Below are 18,939 nucleotides of genomic sequence, written 5' to 3' on the forward strand. Positions count from 1 at the left end.
TAAAAAAGACGCCGAAGATTTTCTTTTGTTTGTGCCTTCAAAAATAAGACCATGCATATGAACACGTACGAGATTTACCTGGTGATTTTTCTTCTAAATTTCGAATAAGAAACGAACGTCACGAGAGAAATCTACTGAAAAGAAATTCCGAAAGTATATTCGCTTTCCTGTAATAAAATTACTTCAAAAAAGCATGGAGAAGGTGTCAAACATGGGCTTGTGCAAAATAAACTCTTCTCTGAGGAAATTAACTTGTGACGTACACAATGACCTCCAGAACGTTGTCCCAGAATGTCAAGGTTTTCGAGGCGTAGATCTCGAAGTGGCGCCGTGTTTATCGCCCAGCTTTAGTGCGTGTTTCCATGCCGGCTCTAAATTTTGACGAGCTTCGTTTTAATACACACGCGCCAGTTGACCCTGATCCTTCGCTAAACGCCCACCTTCGTCCGTGTACGGTAGGCGGTAAGAGTGTGCGCGGACGAGGAGGGCGCAGAGTGCTGGTGCACCTCATCTCAACGAACGACGGCGTCGCGCGCAGTCAAATGCGCTCGACCACGACGGCAGATCGTCGGCCGTCACCGTACTCCTCGATGATCAGTGCACCAGAAGCTGAGCCGCTAGATGACCAGCTACTGTATTTGAGCACCGGCGAAGGACAGCGGCAGCACATAACGGGCACCCGGCGACATCTGTATTTTGGCGGATTTTACGCAAAATTTCGTCACTGGCTTATTATTTGCATTATTTTTGTGGTTGTTCATGTTGTACACAACCTTACACCTCCTCCGCCTCCTTTAAAACTGTTGCAGGTAGGAGTTTTCTGGAAATTTCCCGACATTCCTCCTTACATGGTCACGCTCTGCTGTTGACATGATTCATCTTCATACAGAAAGTTGTTCTTTCTCCCTTTTTCTCAAAGCATTTTTCTGTTGTTTTTTTTTTGTATTCATTGACTCTGAAGACTCAAGAAACTTCCTCACATTCCTTCGCTTTAGAAGTCTATAGCTTAGAAGTCGTCCGAGCTTAAAATCTTATTCATAACAATTTTCTCAATTTTATTTTTCTCAAATTTTGATGTTTGTGTAGACATCTAATACTTATTTTGGATTTTGTCTTCCTTGGAAACTAAGTGCTTGGATTCTCTTATATGACATGGATATGCAGTGAGGGGCACCGACACTGTTAAGGATCAGCTTTTCCCACTTTTGCTCAAGTGCTACAGTATGAATTCCGTTTCAAATCCACCACCTTCAACATTTATGATAAAATCCAAGACTTCTCACAATAGTTCTACAATAGGTTTGTCCCTTCAAATCCACTAAGACAATCTAAAGATTTTTAAAAAATTTAACTAAAAGAGGTGTAAAGAAAAGTATTGAGGAGGTACAAAGAATATCCACATGATTTTGGGTCAATGCCACCATAATTCGTATTCTATTAGCACCAAAGTACTTCCGCCCATGAATAAATCATTGCTGTTTTGAGAGGTGTTCACTGCAATCCCGAAAATTAAATATCTATCTTTATCTTTGGATTAAAAGCAGCGTAATGTGCTTTCGTATCACCCTGCTGTTATGCTTTCGGATGAGAAATGTCGGGATTTTACGAGGGAATCAAGCCCTTTAATCATACATTCCCCCTTAACGATGAGTCAAATAATTTTTATTATTACTATTCGACAACTGTCACAATTTGTGACAGATACGCATCGCCATTTAATTCGATCCCGCTAATGCGCTCCACAATTTCGTGAAGATTCGCGCACTACTGGCGGCGGCTCGACGACGTCGGCCATAAATGCCTGAGTCAGACGACGACAGCAGCGCGGGGAACCTGTTTTACAGTGAGTTGATGGTCTTCCGAAGGGGAGCGGCCTGCCCGTAAAATTGACTATCGCAATGCTAAACTCACAATTGCTCAGGCATGCCACTGAAACCATCGAAAGATACGGTAGCTATGCCTGATTTCCATAGCCGTCTACAGAAGAAAGAAAGACTAAGCATTCCCGTGGAAATCCTCTCAAATTTGCGTTTTTCTTGCACATAATCCAGGGGATTTTCAGAAAATAGTTGTCCCACAAATTGAACGATCCTGGATATTACAGTAAACCGCACCAGCTCTTGTTACAGTGGTTGGTTACGGAGCGCCCAACGTATAACCAGGATCATGGTTGATTGATTCAATATAAATTGATCCGGTCAACGTAATTAATCGAAGTATAAAACTAGGATGACTCACATACTACATATATCCATTGATCGATCAATAGCAATCAATCACTACTTAAGCGTTGATCTCACAGGGATGTGGCCCCGACCTGCTCCATTCGAGAAGTTATCGTTCAATTCAAGTCGCTTGTCGCACCCAGCCAGCCATCGTAATCGCAGCATTTGAAGGGATACAGGTAAGATGTGCTTACCAATTAATTTTGATCCAAAAATCCAAACGTTTGAAGGACGCAATGGCGCAATGTGCCGATCGCATGCGTTTTCAACAATGGGACTGTTCAAATGTTGGCCATATTATGCACGATCCGCCAATATTAAAATATGGTGAGTTCAGCAAAGAAAAAAAGTGTGGGTGTTCACAGAAACAACTGTGAACTCACACAATGCGAAATTAAGTATTAAATAAATAGTAAGGAGATCAAATACGCTGCACAACTGAAAAACTAAGGGAGTCGTGCTACCAAGCTCTATGTAGATGAGCGGATGAAGCGAGTATAAACGAAGCAAAGGCGAGAAATGCTGAATGCTATAGCCAGGTTAAAGCGTCATGAACCTTGCGCAGGTGACTGAGCGGTTGAACTCGAAACGTCGCGGTGAAGCTACTGGTTGGGATCGAGTTAGGACCATCACTAGATTAAGACACAGACCGCAGAGAAAACTGCTGCTAGCGAGGGTCCCACCTCGATCTCAACCGCAGCGCTTCACCGCACCGCTAAGTGCGCAACAGTTTACTTACAGTTTACAGTCAACTACACTACACACCAACTACATGCCATTTTGGCCCGACTACGCATCCATTTTGATGTAGAAGAAGGAACCAAAAAAAAAAAAACTAAAACCTAGAAGAATTCCATGATTGTCCGAAAGAAGAGCGCCGACTATCCAAAGCGATAATTACAACAACTCGAATGCGATTCAGTGTAGGTGCGCTCTTTCTGTGGATGAATGGATCCCAACTAAATCTGATCTTCGTTCGAAAAAGAAAGATGGAGCCGTGTAAAAGACCACCGTAATCAGACTCATTTTAACTCTACAGTAATTCAGGCTATCGCGAGTCGGCGTTAATTTGGGCCTTATCATCTGCTGGAGCTGCTTGGGGAGTGGCAACTGCTTGTGCACAGGGGTGGATCGACGACTGTAGCTGCGCCCACGATGGACAACCAGGATGGGAATATGGCGGGTATGTGTGTGAGACGCGTACATCAACGAACTAATTTCATCAAGCAGTACATCTCCGACCTTCAGGTGCTCATTCAGCGTACAGCATGGTATTACTGCGAGTCGAAAACTTCTCACTAAAACCCCCGTGGTTCGTACACCATTGAGAAGTGTGGAAAAACATAACTTGAAGGCTGGACGCCTAGTAAGCTGGCTGTAACTTCGAATTTGCTGCGATTATCATAATTTTGGGTAATTTTTTATGCGGTAAAAAAGACGCTGATTGCATCCTGCAAATGTCATGGAGTTTCCGGCTCATGTCAACAGAAGACGTGCTGGAAAAAGACTGCAACGCTTGACCATATCACGGATTATTTGGTGGAGAAGTAAGTGGGTGACAAGTTGTTTCGAGTTGTGGGTGCAATCGTGAAAAACATTTTATTGGAAGGTATGCTCGTGCACGGATGTTGGTTGGAGACCAGAAAGCAAAAAACGCTGACTTAGTTTTCATCGAGCTATCACCGGATCCATGTCAACAGCAGGTAGGCGCTGGATCTGTCATGCTGCCCTTGATTCAAACTTCCAAATTTTCAATTTTTCCCATTCATTTTTTTTCAAAGGTTTCGCAAATTTATGGCACAGAGGTAATGGAATGAGTACTCTCAATCGAACACCAAAGTCTCCGGACTGAAATCTGAAGAATTTTAAGCACCACCTTAATATTTGTGGACATCTATATGTCTACCTCCTTGGTGTCTTAACTAAATCGCAAAAAAAGATAACCCATCCTTGAAAATTCTTCAGAAAACTGAAACCTCCCAAAATACTGTACAAAACTTCAGGCTAAGGTTTCCTTTGTCTTTATGCTTCCTGTCTTCATCAAGCCAGAGCATTTATTAGATAGCCTTTATGAGGCATTATAATTTTTGCACACCACCTTGTTCTCGACGGTTACAATTTCCACAATCCTTACGTTCAGGAAACAAATTCTTTATGTATGCCAAAATCGATAATGTTAACAAACACCACAATAATATGTTCTGTAACTTCTCTCCAAACAATGTTTCTATAGTGTTTCCTGGCTTTTCTGGAAAGAATCAAAGGTTTTCCCCAACAATTCCATTGCTTTGTTTCATTATCAAATATTACCAAGTCTTTCCGTAGGCTTCTCTCGGATATGCCTTTCAAAGTGGTAGTTTGGGTCCCAGTTTGGGATAACCTTATTTTCGAAAACAGCTATTTGCTAAATAGTGATAATTCCTTGTCGTCGCCTCGAATCGTTACATGACAACAAGTTCTCCTTTCGATTTCTTGCGTTTTCCAATCCTGACGATAGGATCTGATACTAAATTTGAGATTTTATCCACTACAGCTCGTTAGAAGGCAGCGTACATAGCTGAAGACGTTCGAAATGCTAACGAAATCTTCTCACGAATAGATAGGGGTACGAGAGTAGGTCATAAATATGAGCGCTATAAGTTCTCCTTACCAATCCAGAAAAAGGTGTGTGTAGCAGACCCGTGTGAATTCTTCGCCTCCCCTTCACCATTCCCCCGCCCCTCGCCAAAATAAACCTTGGAACTTATCACACAATAGAACGCGGGCAACTCTATCGTTGTCCAGGGTCTCCAATTCAACTAATATAACTCAAATAGGCGGCGAAAGCCTTACCAACACCACCTGCACAAAAGAATCGTTCCGGTTGCTCCTGTTCTATTGCTTATTCTAATAAGTTCCATCGTTGGGAAGACGATATCACATAAAGCTGTTTCGCACGGCTTTTTCTGGATAACCAGAGAGAATTCAACATTATCATGCTCATATTCGTGGAATACCCTCCTACCCCTATCTAATCTTGTTGAGATCTCAACATCGTCGATTTCATGAGACGTCACCTTTAAATGGGTACTGTTGCAGCAATGTGCCTTTTCCCATTTAGACAACGTCGGGAAGAGTATGTGCTTGGCGTAACGAGACGCATACGCAAGGCGACTGTGCGAGGTTATGCTGCGGGAAAGGATTCAAGGTAATTACTTATGAAAAAAAGAACAATTTTTTGTTTTATCTCAAATCATCACACTTTCAGATTACGCATGAAGTAATCCACTACAAATGCGACTGTAAGTTCGTGTGGTGCTGTAAATTAATCTGCAAGGATTGCTTACAGCATCGATGGGTGTCAACATGTAGCTAATTCTGGCTTGTCCCAAAAGTTGTGCATGTCGTACGTACGTTTGTATATATGATCTCCTTTCGCGCTTTTTCGTGTTCCAAATACTGTGTAATCCCTAATTCTACTAGCGAGGGCCTTAGACTAGAAAGTAGAGTACGATGATGTTGAGGTTAATGCATTATCTACTGACATGCTTGTAGTTCAGTAGAAGTTCACATCACAATCCAAATATAATTGCTAACACCGGGTGTAGCTATGTGCGATCGATATTCACTAAGCGAACTAGTTAAACTGGTTCCAAACATTGTTTTATTCATGCCTTAACAACGTTGAAGTCATTGGTGGTTGATAACTGGCATTTTTGAAAGGAAGAATAATGCTATTTCTTGAATTATTTGTTTTAATGTTGGCTTTCCCCAGTGTACCAAGTACCCACAAGTCGTTCTTGAACAGAATTTGTTGTGTGCCTCCCTAATACGGGTTACTCTGTGAATAAAACTGTATTTTTGCTTTTTTTTCAATTTATGTCTTTCTACTGTATTTTTCTTCCCTCTTCAGCAAACATTTATATCAGAACATTCGCGACACGAAAGTTTGAAAGTGTTCACCATCAATCAATAACGCGGACTTGCAGGAATCAATATCGATGTTTGGTGGACGTATTGTTCAATTTCCGACGTTTTCCCGTTTTTTGCATGTACATGTCGGAGAATTCAATTAAATCGCAGCGGGTCGTCATCAGTTCAAGGCGGCCGCAACTGAATGGTGAGGGACGAATGAGGAAAGGGTTAAACGATGCTTTCTAGAGGGGGGACTTCAGCAGAATTTTGTTCAAAGGAAGCATTTAATATACCTTAAATATGGTTTTCCACTGTTTCGAATAAACTCTCCGACAGTGCTTATGGAAAATGTGATTTCTGGAAGCGAATTATGTTAGAATTGACAAACTACAACGTTAAAGGAGCGCGATCGTGGTCTTCGTGACATTAGTACAGTATACCAGAATTAAAAAGAGCATAGCAAAAAAAAACCAACGATGTTGGCGTCTCTGTGGGCAAATATAGTGCCTGGGGTGTAGACTACTAATTTGAGTGAAGTCCCTCGGAACCGATGCTCTGACCCCTTTCACTTTTGAACGGTTGGCAAAATTACCCCCTTCACTTTTGAACGGAAGGAAGGTCCGGCTTCTCCTTATCGCACCTATGACAAACACCGTTTCCCACATCGTTTTTCAGGATGATAAGGGAGAATTTAGTGGGACCACTTCCATACTTGTAATCTGCATTCCGAGCTCTGTGAATACCCCTAGAGATACAAACATCGCCAGTTTTACGCTGTCTTTTCGTGCGAATGTGATGAGTTGCTTTTACTCGTATCTTATCTCTGACGCACTTTATGCTCCTGATCCATATGTTTTCTACAATCGAAGGAAGTGTTTCGACCTTGCGATGTTTTAACACTTTCAAACTAAATTTTAAACCCTATCTAATAGCGGATAGAACTTAACATCGAAAATGTTAGGAATTTTTGCCTTCAAATGAAACATGGTTATTCCAGAAAGTGTATGAAATCACTGTGAAAAAAATCCACTTGTTATGCCTGAAGTAGAAAGAGCGAAGTCAGAGAATGCTTCTTTTATGAGTACTTCTATGAGTCCAACTTATAGTTCGAACAACCTAACTTCTGTGAAATTCGACTACTTGCTGGAGTAAGTTCTAACCGGAATATCACCACTGTTTACACGATGCATATGAAAACACGATGCACATAACAACAAACACGATGCATATAAAAACAAGGAACTCACTCTCAACTTTCATTACTCATCTACTCTGTGGTGCAATACTGCAGAACAACTCGATCAGCTGCCTGGAGTACTTCCCTGAACTCGAACTCGTTGCACTGGGAGCAGACTCAGGAACGAAGCTAGAAGATCCATCGTAAGCAGAATACGCTTCGACAATGTTAATTCACTAGTTCCTCCTGGAAAATCCCTACAGTTGGCGCCGAAATCTTTTGCCAAGACAGCCAGTCGATTAGAGCAGAGTAGTGAAAAGATGGAGATGTGAACCAAGAAGAGGGAGAATCTGCGGTGCAGTCAGCTGAGCGAAAGATTTCGTCCCAGCTGTGTATTCCTGACTTCGAAGGAATTAGTATGGAACCAGTTCTTTTCAAAATTTCAGGCTACAAGTCTCACGAAACACAACAGGGTCGCAGGATTTACAAAGTCGACGATGGTAAGGAATGGTGCCAAGCACGTGGTCGGGTCAAAACGACAAGAAGCGCCGAGCAGTTGCGTAAGCGGCTGCGTTCGAAGCGTCGAGGCGGAGAAAGCGGTTGGAATCAAGTTGCGGCCATGGTGAACTTCACCGAACCAAGGGTGGTGGCAGCAAGGGTCCTTGCTCGATCGTAACCGCAACGCTCCACCGCGCCGCTTCGACGGCAGCCGCTCACACATCTGCACCGAGCTTCACGTCGCTTTGACCGGACAGCAACATGTGAGAAGGCTCCTGATTATCTGGTAATTAACTGCTTTCCTCCCTTACATCAATTTCTAGAATGGATCTAAAGCACCGGTTAATACTGCTGAGAAGGTGCGATTAGTTCCTTCTTGCTTACTTGCGTAACGAATAAGACTATTTTTAGAAACAGGATGCTGACAAGGATTCCAAGAAGAAAGCTCGGGCTCGGAGGAAGGTGTGTTGCCACGCAGCTACTATGATTGTACATCATTATTTATTCTTCCTCTCGAGATCGAACCTCACGTAACTAAGATGCCTTGCTGGGCCAGCCTATCTCTTTCGTACGCATCTGTCTCTCCTCGTATCTACAGCTTGCAGTAAGACATCCAGGTTCCTTTCTATTATGCTGCACACGTGACGCCTTCGTCGCTTACAGCCTGGTCGAACCTGCAACCTTGCACCGCATGCATCCTGCAACGAAGACGTTGCAGTCGGTCGATGACGGAAGGTTGTACTGAAGCATATACATCAAACAAAGAAGGATAGGAAGGAACAATGGGCAAAGTGCAGTTGAGGGGAGAGGGGTACTCGTACTGTAATGAGGGGCGTACTGCGGTCTGCTACTACAGGCGCCTGCGGTACAGAACCTGCGTCAGCACCAACCGTAGCTGCTCTTGCGATTGCACCAGACTTCCTCTCGTTTTGACTGCAAGGAATCCTCCACATTGAGAATGTCTACGGTAGAACAGTTAAAAAAAACACAAAGATGCAACACTGAAGTTGTGATTTTCTATCCGGACGGTACAGGCAATAGTTCAAATTTAGCACCCTCTGACTGTAATAACTGTTCGAACACTGAAGCAACCAATGAATTTTGGAAAAAGTATAGAAAAAAAGTATGAAAACAGAAGAGGCAGATTCAAAAACTTAGTCCGTTCTTCTTTAGAGGTATTTACAAGCCCTGACATAGCATTAAGCTCATTTATTTATTATGTATAACCAAAGGAAAAAAAACAACCAGGAATAAAAGTGTAAAAGCTCTAGAACAAAATGACTTAATGGATTTTCACAAGAGGGGGATGTGTATCATGCCAGAGCAACTAGGTATATCTTTCGCAGACCTGTTAGTAATTTGCTTGGAGACAGTGCTCGAGGAGGTTTTCATCTTGTGAGGGCAGATAAATCATTTTGTCAGACGTTTTCTGCAGAAATCGTACGAGTTAACCGCTCCAAGAGCTACCGATGTCTGAAATCTTTGGGTCCGTAGCGGAGTTGCGTGTTTTCATCTTAGTTATTGTAAACTGCGATCCACTCAATTACCTTTGATGAAAGAATCCTGACTTCGAAAATTTTCCTGAGATAAACGTGAATTCTATGGTGTAATATTTCAGAAAACTACACAAAAGGAACCGAAGGGTATGTCTCAGTATCACTTACCTGACGCTTATTTGATTAAAATAGAGAAATAGAGAGCAGCTTTTTGGACTCGGTGTTCAGATTCGTCATTGACTTTGATTTTGGTAGGAATGAATGTCACAGAGACTGATACTTTCAATGTTTTCAGCTGCACCCAAAAACTCTTCCGCTCGCCAAGTATCAGACGCCTCTGGAGACAGTTCTAGTGAAGATTCGGAGGAGATTATTGTCTACGAGACCCCGGAAAATCAATCATATGAGCGTAAAGTATGCTGCCGTTGTTGTATTCATCGTTAGAAGGTCCATTGTCAAACGTCTGTCCAGGTTGTAATCGGCCATCTCAGTCGCGTCGGTTTCCGTGAGCCTTTCTGGCGCGATAAAGTCGCTGCCTTCTTTGTCATACTGTCATATTTGATCACCTACGATATTGTGGCACATTTCTTTCTTTTCACTCACGTTTTTGGAAGTGAGTTTATTCCTTTGGGTTTTATATGTGGCAAAAGTCGGTTATTTGCAGTTAGTTGGACGTTTACTTATGGATTTTGTATGCTTTTTATCGGATTTCCTATGTGCTATTTGGAAATGGCGCTTGGACAATACACTTCGACTGGCGTTTTCATGGTTTTTGATAGGATAACTCCAGCATTTGTGGGTGGGTTTGGTAATGTCCGTGTAAAAAAAAATGACCGAATAGCAGTTGATACGGCAGTTCGTACCCTCTTTTCCCTTACTGTTCCAGGTGTCGGAATCAGCGCACTTCTTATCAATTTCTTCGCAGCTTCAATGGATCAGGGGCTGTTTGTAAATGCCCTGTCAATAATCCGTGAAACAGTACAGATTCTAACCAGTGAAATGCCGTGGCATCACTGTCTATCGACACACGGCATGAAATGTGAGCGTTGTTGCAGTCTGCTTTTAGATTTCTCTGTATCAGTATTTTTTCCTTGTGAAGATTGCCATGTATGGTCAAGAGAGTGCTCACGATTGACGAAACAAATTGCAATACCGCAGTATCCAAAAAGACTCATTTATAAAGGTGGTAAAGAATTTGAGTTTGTGTGAGTTACACTTTTCTTTCTCAACTCCTCTAATTTTATTGCCACACCTGTTATTGCATTACTTGCTTTCCCCGAAATTCTCCACTAAGTACCACACATCCACACATCCAAATAAAAATGGTCGAAAATCCATTCGTACGAATCGCAGACGGGGCAGATAGCAAATGTTGCGCATTCCAACAGAAGTCGTGATAAGAGACAGCGTTCCGGGGCACACTGATATAGGAGGGAGATGAACGGAATCACCCTCGTCCCCACAATCTACGACCTCGTAGCTAGTTGTGATCATTAAGTCACGCCCACTCATCCCGATACTGTGATCGTGCGCCAGATTTGTATTACAGTTGCTTGCTAGAGCTGGCTTGTAGGAGGGCTCAAAAAGTGTAGTGGTCGGAGATTTTGTGATACATTTAGTCAGGACATCACCGTATTGGGCTGGGGCTTCTTACGAATACGCATCTCGATTGCCCGGACAAACGTAGGTACCAATTCCCTAGATTTTGTTCACGCTGTATATACTGGAGTGTTAGCGAGTAAAAATTATAGAGTAAGGCGGAGCTTTCGGAATTTATTTATAGTAGCTGGATCTGGTGCGGGGTTCCTTCACGGATTATCCACATCACCAACTGTAGCGTACTAACAGGCACTCATGGATTATGCTGTTTCATTCAGTCTGAAGGGCGACACTTGCGTACGACCGCCGTTACGAAGTCTTTATACCGGACTTAACGACATCGCTCCGAAGACAGAACTAGACAAGTTCAAGACAGCTTCGATGGTAAACTGGGCGTGAGTTTTTTCCGAAGCTCCCATAAGTTATGGAAATCGCATTCGTTTTCTTCTTTTAGCAACTCTGAGGTTCATGATTTTGATTCCTTCAAACAGTACACCTACTTATCCCCTACTTCTATTTTTTATACAATGCTATTCATTTTGATATGCATCTTCATTGTGTCAAGAAGTAGACGAGCAGTAGTAATTGTCAGCAGGAAGTTTCCTATCAGTAGCTATTTATAGTCCCCCAAAATTCCTTGAAATTTAGTTCCTCAACGTCAGCTTAGTCTTAACTTTCTGTGTGCTCTCGTTCTTACTACACGGAATGTTCGTAATTTTCTCGCCTAAATTTCCGTACGCGGTACCAACTACTGTGGGCTGGATCGAAGCAATAAAGGGGATTGGTCCATGGATGTGTGCTATAAGTTTGGTGTGTTTTTGGGAATTCAGAATTCTTCTTGTGCATTTCTGTATGCTGAAGATCAGAGACGGTTGTAGACAATGAGAAGTTTAAAACTTGGTCAAGGAGGTATGGTATTTCTCGGGTCCCAGAATGGGTTCCATAACAACTTGATAACGTGAGTTTCGAAAAGAGATATGTTTCAAACCGAGCCTAAATTTGATGCATGCGCAGAGATTGTCTGCTAATTACCATCGCGATGATATTTGTACCGTTTTTCTACTCAATGTTTCATATTATTGCTATTGACTCATATGTGCTTGAAATTCTGCAGGGCGATCCAAACAAGATGGACACTGCTGGTAAGAGGTCGATAATGCTCTTTGTACATCTACCTCATGTATTCATTCAGCGAGACTTCGAAAGCAAGGCACTTATCATAACCCGGCCACTATAGCCACAATCCTTCTCAACGCCAACCATATCTTCGGTGAATACGAGCCTATAGTGACGTTTTGGTATAGCATAATCATGATCAGTACTGTGATTTCCAGCAAGGTAAATGCATTGCTAATTGAAGATAATTTTACATTGTACGTGACTTCTTTAGATTGTTCGTTATGAAATCACAATTGGCGCTTTTGTTGAGAACTATGCAATTTTTACGGACGAGAGCTCGAGATTTGTACTTATCGTTATCGTAGTGCTCTTCACAACACTGCTATCATTTGCATTTAAGTATACGGCAAGTAATTTTATTGTTTGATTGTTGCGTAAGTGCTCCTCTGCTTTAATTAATAATTTCATTAGTATTTATTTCCCATTGTTTTCGCCTTAGCACATAAAGTTAGGTGATCAGGGCGAAATTTACCGCGCTAATGTTCGATCGATTATAGCCACTGTTCTACCCGCATTAATTCTACGCATTCATTACATTGCATGACGGCGGTTGAGTGCGCAATGTACGGATCGATCCTGTGGTAGATCACAATCGAAAACCTACATCTACTCTTCGTACCCTATCTCCATCAAAAGTCCAAGAGTTGTTTCAGTCACTTGTTGAAGACCATCCCCAGTTCATTGATATAGTCAAATTTCACAACTACTCTAGCTTTATTACTCCGATAGTAAAGCCGTATTGACAGTGAAGTTACCCATTTTCCCCTAATCATCCTGAAAAACAAGGCTTTTCCTTGCGAGACAGGAAAAACGCATATCACGAAATTGACAACATTGGGTCTCTGTGAGCAAATATGGGGTTCCGGGCATACGTTGCATGTAGAAGCGTGAACCCACCCAATTTCCCCTAATCTTCCTGCATTTTTTCTATGAGGTGGTTAAAAACACCTTTGTGCACGCATCGCATCCACGAGCGAGCGGTCAAAAATTAATGAGGTCTCCTCGACAGCCTATTCGAGTGAAACCAATGAATAGGCTGCTGAGGGAAATGGAGGCTGTGCAAGCGTGGAACGTTCTAACGTACTTCGTATAAAATGCGGTTCCCATGCCGTTTTTCAGAAGGGTTATGGGGAATTGAGATTGGCCACGCTCATACTCGTGATCTGCACCGCGAAATCTATATTTGCACACAAAGACCCCCATCCTTACTTTTATGATGCGCTGTGTTTAACTACATATCAGCACGGGAAGGTCGCTCCGTTTGTAACTTACTGTCCCATCGTCATTATCAGTGGTCCGGATCTAACTCGTCCTGCCGCTAGTGACGTTAAATTCTGCCAGCACATAGTCCTCGGTCGATATTCATCATTTGATAAGAGCTACGCATCGCTATCGTATCTGTGCATTATACTGGGAGCTTTGGTTGCAATATGAAGCGCAAACTTACTTTACAGGATGGATATATACGTGCAGCTAGCATTAACTTCACAGTAATACCTATCGCGAGCAGTGTCGTTGTCTTATGCGAATTGTTCGTTGTTGGAATATTTTACGGGTTTCGTGTGTTCTATTCAAATACATCATTAATGATTTTTGGAGCAGCGGTAAGTAAGCAGTTCCCACGCTATGACTAGCATACGTTGCTGTCCATACTTCTTCTTCAGAAGACAGAAGCGAAAAAATTGAAGTTGCTCGTTAACTCAATGGCGTTGGTGTTATGGACCGTTGTGATACCTGTTGCAATTCTTGTAAGTTGTTGGGAATTGAAGTTAAAACAGGATGACATTAGAGCTGATTTCTGTTCAATTTTAGTTCAGCATAGTCGCACTGATCATATACGACGCACGGAGTGATTTCACAGCGCTAGACATATACAACTGGATTCTGCTCTCTGCGATTTTACTACCAATTCCTGCAATGTGCATCTACCTAGTGAGCATTCCGAATATTTGTCACCATTCAAACAAAATCGAGAGTATAACTATGTATTATCTCAGATGTATTGTCAACATAGTCAGGGAAACAGCATTTATCCTCTGTTTAAAAGAAACCCTGATCTGTGGGGTCCGCGCACTCGAGCAAATCGCATAGAAGCCGAGCGAGCGGAAAGAATGATCCGGAAGTGGTGGTAGATATGTTTTCATACGACCTGTTGGGTAATTAACTTGAAATAAAACACGAACCTTATCACCATCCCTGACCGTTAGAATAAACGGCTTCGATTGAATAAAATTTCTCATTATCGGTAAACGACTACAACTCTCCTAGACATAATTATTTATTAGTTTTTCATGTCCGTAGTATATGTTTTAGAATCACAGTGAAGTAGATGGCAATAAATTTGGCACTGAGGTAATAGTGAACTACGTACAAATGTAGAATTAGCCATGTCAAGGAACAACTTGAACACGGCACGAGGTGAACGAAGCTGGCGCAACCAGATTTTGTTTTTTTTTTTTTGACAGAAAAAAAGTGACAAATGGTCACTGGTTGAATGAATGAAAGTATATCCCGTCATCTGAACATCATTTCTGGCAGAGGAGTTGAACTATCACTGGTGCTAAACTCTTGGCAAAATACAGGATCGCCTCAACTGGAATAAACTAGCAAAAATTCAGTAATTACACCCGACTTGCTATACAAGTGACATCGTTAAGGTGTTGGACTTATGTCGGCTTTCGCTTCTGTCATCTGGCATGGGCTTGCGAGACTTTGTCGAACATCTCGATCTGGTCGTTCATCGTGTAAGATGAGCTCTTCCATAAGAGAGTCGACGTTAGCAAGGCCGAAGAGACGCGCTAATTGCACGTCTTCCACCTGATCTCGTTTCAATTTTAACTGTTTGTTTATGAAAAAATAGAAGAGGGAAGAGACAGAGGCAACAACCTACCATTTGTTGAGCTACTGCCTGCAGAGAAGGAAGTAGCAGCAGCAGACGGCCAGGCCGGCATTCTGACGCTGTGATTAGAGCTGCTCGTTGACATCTGTGCAAAGAAGACGGTTGCTATACCAATTTTGATTATAAAGTAAGACTTGCGCTAAGAGAAATGAGATAGAATGTCCCATAGAGGTGAGATAGAATATCCTCATTTAGACTAATCTCATAAAAGCCTACATACTTCATGTAAGACAGTGAAGATTGAAGAGTACGCAAGTCAGTCGTCCCAGAGGAGGGCCCAAACCAGTTTTTGAAATCTCACTGTAGCTGTGGGCGCAACTATTATGCTCACCTATAGCGCATCCATGTTATGTGTTATATCTTGTCAAGATAACAAAACCAATGAGTACAAAACCGAATTAAAAAAAATGGGAGATCATAAAAAATAACAATAATAAAGTCATAAAATGAAAAGTGCGGCCCACTGGTGAGCAGCATTTTACCACACGTCCGAAAAAGCGCGGCTCACCGCTGTGAGCGGAGCTGTCGTCAAAAGGTTAAAGAAAGCGTTTGAGAAAATTCTTGCCATTAAATTCCAGAAATACATGAGGTTCGGATCGAAGTTTATAGGCTTCACAATGAAAACGCCAAATTTGTAAATCACTTGGATCAGGAGCATCAGAGTGATTAATTTTCAAGAAGACACAACTCATACCCGTACGGATCACAAAAAAAAGTGCAAAATGATGACTAGTGATGAAATTAAGTTGTTTCGCATCAATTGAGGTTTTTCACAAACTGACCGCAGTCGCAATTGATCGTAAAAGCTACCACTACTTGTTTACAATACGCCTTAGACAACTCAAATCTTTCAATCACCACATTCTTACGGATTCCCAGCTAATGCGAATCTTGGAAGACAATCTGTAATCACCAACCCCACTATTCGGTGAGGCTGGCCTTTGATAAAGACGAGGTTGTCGAAACGCCAGCCCAACAATTAAGCTTCACCAAAACCTCGTTAGCAAGAAAACATAAACAGGGCATGAAAACTACGAAAAAAAAAAAGAAAAAGAAGCTTTAAAAGGCTCATGATGTTTGCTGGATACGTGCCAACGGCCATCTTCACCTTTAGCACGGCGAACATTGAAAGACCATAAAAGCTAGAAAGGCTACTACTGCTAAAATGCGAGTAACAAGGATTTCGGAGCTATGGCAGATGGAGAAAATGACCATTCACAAAGAAACATTTCAGAACAGAAGTTTCCCCTACAAGAGTGTCGCTCTAAGATTGAAAAAATCCAAAAAATTATGTAAAGTTATTGTCCTCGAGTATCCTACCTACAGGCCGAAAGCGCAGTATGCAGTATTTAGGATCTGATAAATGTCCATATATTTCTAAAAAGACCTATTTCCTCAAATGGCGCATATACGACTACGCAAAAGCGAATGAATCTTGAATGATCGCCATGATCAAGTAGCGGAATTGATACAGTTACGCTTTATCTTCCTTGGAATTTCAGCACCTTGGGATCATTCAAAAGTACATGGAAGCTATTCTTAGGTAATAACTTTTTCGGTAACATTTGAGACAGCTGTGGTTTGAAAGAAAACGAAATTCAAACGCATTCGTTCAAAAAACGATTTGCGAGCAAAAATGCATAGGAAATTTGAAGAATTTCAAAACGAGTAGCAGTAAAGTACCTTCTTTCTATCGCACGTAGACATGCAATCCGGGCGTTCTCCACCGAGTGTGGGTCGGAAACATCTCTGGCCACTATGAAATCCGCGATATTTTAGTTGTAAAGAAGACTTAAGTCTTTTCCAACCTGGATTGAAAAATAGGATAGCCTTTAAGGCAACATATTCGCATAAGTCGATACCCAGACGTCGCATTGGAAGTACTAGTTCATCGATTATCCGACCAACCACACAACTGCAGGTAAGTACCACATGAAATCATGCTAAATTTCAGAAAAAAAAAACTTAAAAGCTTACTTGATGTCACCAACATTCGCAGCATGTTCCTTCGGAATGAGGGTATCGTTCGCTAAGCATATTGAGTTATCAAGTGACAGTGATCGGAATGCCACACCAAGAATGATAATCTGCGCGGCTGTAGCTTTGAGCAAAGCAGCCTGTAGGGAAAATGTATCATTCAAAACAGTGGATCGCAACAAGATGCAGTAGCACAACCTGGTCATCCATAGACAAACGCGTGAACTGTGGGAGAGATTTGGCCCATTCCACTAAGAGCACAAGTTGTTGGTGTATACTTTTACCAACGTCGTCTAACGTGGCGCGTCGATCATCCTCGATTCGCCAACATTTCACTTTCCCACAGTCATAAGAGACCTAAATAAGAGCTGAGGTAAACTAAGAGTGCTGCATAAAACGATTCAGCTAGTTCATGCCTGTTCAGTGCTCTTGATCACAGAACTTCTCAGTTGTTGACACAGTTTCTCCGACCGCAGCAAGCCGTCGAGCAACTCTTCCGTCTCCGGTTCCAGCTTCTTACGTTTTCCAATGGTGTCTCTTTCGTTTTGGATTGCTAGAAGAAGACCATGGTTCTCCCGTGAACTAATTTCTCTTTTATTTTCATAAGTGAATACTTAGATTTGTTAACTCTCAATTTCGCCGTCAGCTTATCAAAGATTTCCTAGTTCAATGAGAAGAGATATGAAATCACAATTAAACGTAAATTACCACTTAAATAACGAAATAAAGACCCCGGTACCCATATTTGCTCGGATGGTAGCGAGGCACGTTCTGTTGGAGAATTAGAACCCGGCAGCGATACTTAAAAATCACAAATTGTAAATGAGTGTTTCTCAGAAGGGTCGCGCCAACTCGGGCTAAGACAGATACCGGCGACTATAAACACTTGATATCAGAGTAGAAAAACGTTCTCTCTTACTTACCATTAGATTTCATTCCAGCCTCAATGCACTTTTGAAGCCTACATGAGCGACAGGCATTTCTTTGATCTGAAAATCTCCAGAATAACCGTTCGAAATACTTGTAAATGGCGTAGATATAGATCACTATCAATGTGCCACTGTAATTATTTAAAGCAAAAGGCTTCCTCAATTTCGACCTACCATGGAATGATAACAAAACGCTTTCGTAAATCAAATCTAATAAGCTATAGTCGGGTCAAAACGACATGAAACACGGTACAGTTGCGCAAGCGGCTGCGCTCGAAGCGTCGCGATGGAACGTAGCGGTTGGGATCGTGGTGGAACTCTTGCTAGCCCCACCCTTCGCTGCAGTTCGCGGTGTTCACACCTCGATTCCAAGCCCGTTGCCTTCACTTCACCGTTTCGAGCGCAGCCGCTTTCGCTACTGCCCGTACTTCTTGTCGTTTTGACCCGACTAAAGATTCTTTAAATCGGGACTTTAATAACTTCGAAATTAGAAGGAAAGTAATGTCAGCTATAGAACATTACAACACTACTTCAAGAAAAAAATTACAAATTATACGTTTGAGGAACATTTTGTAGAAACACCCACTTTTTGTGACATCACAGCATTTATTAAATCGACATACATAATTGTGACGTTTTCGAATACTTCTCCGGAAGAATCCTAAATTTATTTTTACGTTCACAATTATTGCAATAGAAAAATTATAGGGCTGTTTGGATCGACCTTTACATCCGTCACAACTGATCGCTCCATAATGTTTACCAGTAGCACGATCATCACAAATATGACAAATCTCCTCTACCATATTCATGTGCGTGATCAAAGATCGTTGTTAGGGCCACGTTACCCCGCCAATCTGTTGAATAATACGTAGGAGGCAGATTATAGAGGGGTAACAAGTAGCCGTTGGCAGTTTTGCTGTAAAAAAAATGGTGTGGAAGACAGAAAAATAACAAATACATGGAAAGAGAGCCTAGACAAACAGCAAAAGTTGCTACCAACAGATTTTTAAATAGAAAGATTATCTTGATATGGATGCACACGAGTAAAAATTAGAAGAGGATA

General features: G+C 41.9%; 2 protein-coding genes across 3 annotated transcripts; one reads left to right on the forward strand and one right to left on the reverse strand.

Moving 5' to 3' along the window:
* Positions 1 to 542: 542 nt before the first annotated feature.
* On the forward strand, positions 543 to 14,200 carry RB195_004079 (uncharacterized protein; the record flags this gene model as incomplete). 2 transcript variants are annotated; one of them, XM_064178659.1, is made up of 30 exons in its annotated part: positions 543 to 809; positions 2,303 to 2,404; positions 2,456 to 2,552; positions 3,273 to 3,408; positions 3,474 to 3,591; positions 3,663 to 3,772; positions 3,835 to 3,928; positions 5,326 to 5,412; positions 5,473 to 5,510; positions 7,478 to 7,499; positions 7,743 to 7,796; positions 8,118 to 8,153; positions 8,206 to 8,256; positions 9,413 to 9,437; positions 9,586 to 9,704; positions 9,762 to 9,903; positions 9,955 to 10,089; positions 10,177 to 10,329; positions 10,390 to 10,495; positions 11,168 to 11,284; positions 11,344 to 11,476; positions 11,538 to 11,699; positions 11,768 to 11,847; positions 11,904 to 12,031; positions 12,082 to 12,227; positions 12,280 to 12,414; positions 13,523 to 13,672; positions 13,733 to 13,816; positions 13,881 to 14,000; positions 14,066 to 14,200. In XM_064178659.1, 30 exons carry the CDS (start codon positions 543 to 545, stop codon positions 14,198 to 14,200), a joined length of 3,282 nt encoding a protein of 1,093 aa, XP_064033055.1. The 2 variants fall into 2 exon arrangements, with proteins under 2 accessions (XP_064033055.1, XP_064033056.1); XM_064178658.1 differs by lacking the exons at positions 3,474 to 3,591; positions 3,663 to 3,772; positions 7,478 to 7,499 and having other exon boundaries at positions 5,473 to 5,506; positions 7,743 to 7,918.
* A 520-nt stretch (positions 14,201 to 14,720) lies between these two features.
* On the reverse strand, positions 14,721 to 18,685 carry RB195_004080 (uncharacterized protein; the record flags this gene model as incomplete). The annotated part of the gene is made up of 10 exons (XM_064178672.1): positions 14,721 to 14,885; positions 14,959 to 15,052; positions 16,651 to 16,723; positions 16,776 to 16,882; positions 16,945 to 17,084; positions 17,143 to 17,301; positions 17,361 to 17,497; positions 17,868 to 17,933; positions 18,460 to 18,534; positions 18,598 to 18,685. The coding sequence occupies 10 exons, from the start codon at positions 18,683 to 18,685 to the stop codon at positions 14,721 to 14,723; spliced, it is 1,104 nt and encodes a 367-aa protein (XP_064033057.1).
* Between the last annotated feature and the right edge of the window lie 254 nt (positions 18,686 to 18,939).

Source organism: Necator americanus, chromosome I (assembly GCF_031761385.1).
Source record: "Necator americanus strain Aroian chromosome I, whole genome shotgun sequence".
Taxonomy (NCBI): domain Eukaryota; kingdom Metazoa; phylum Nematoda; class Chromadorea; order Rhabditida; family Ancylostomatidae; genus Necator; species Necator americanus.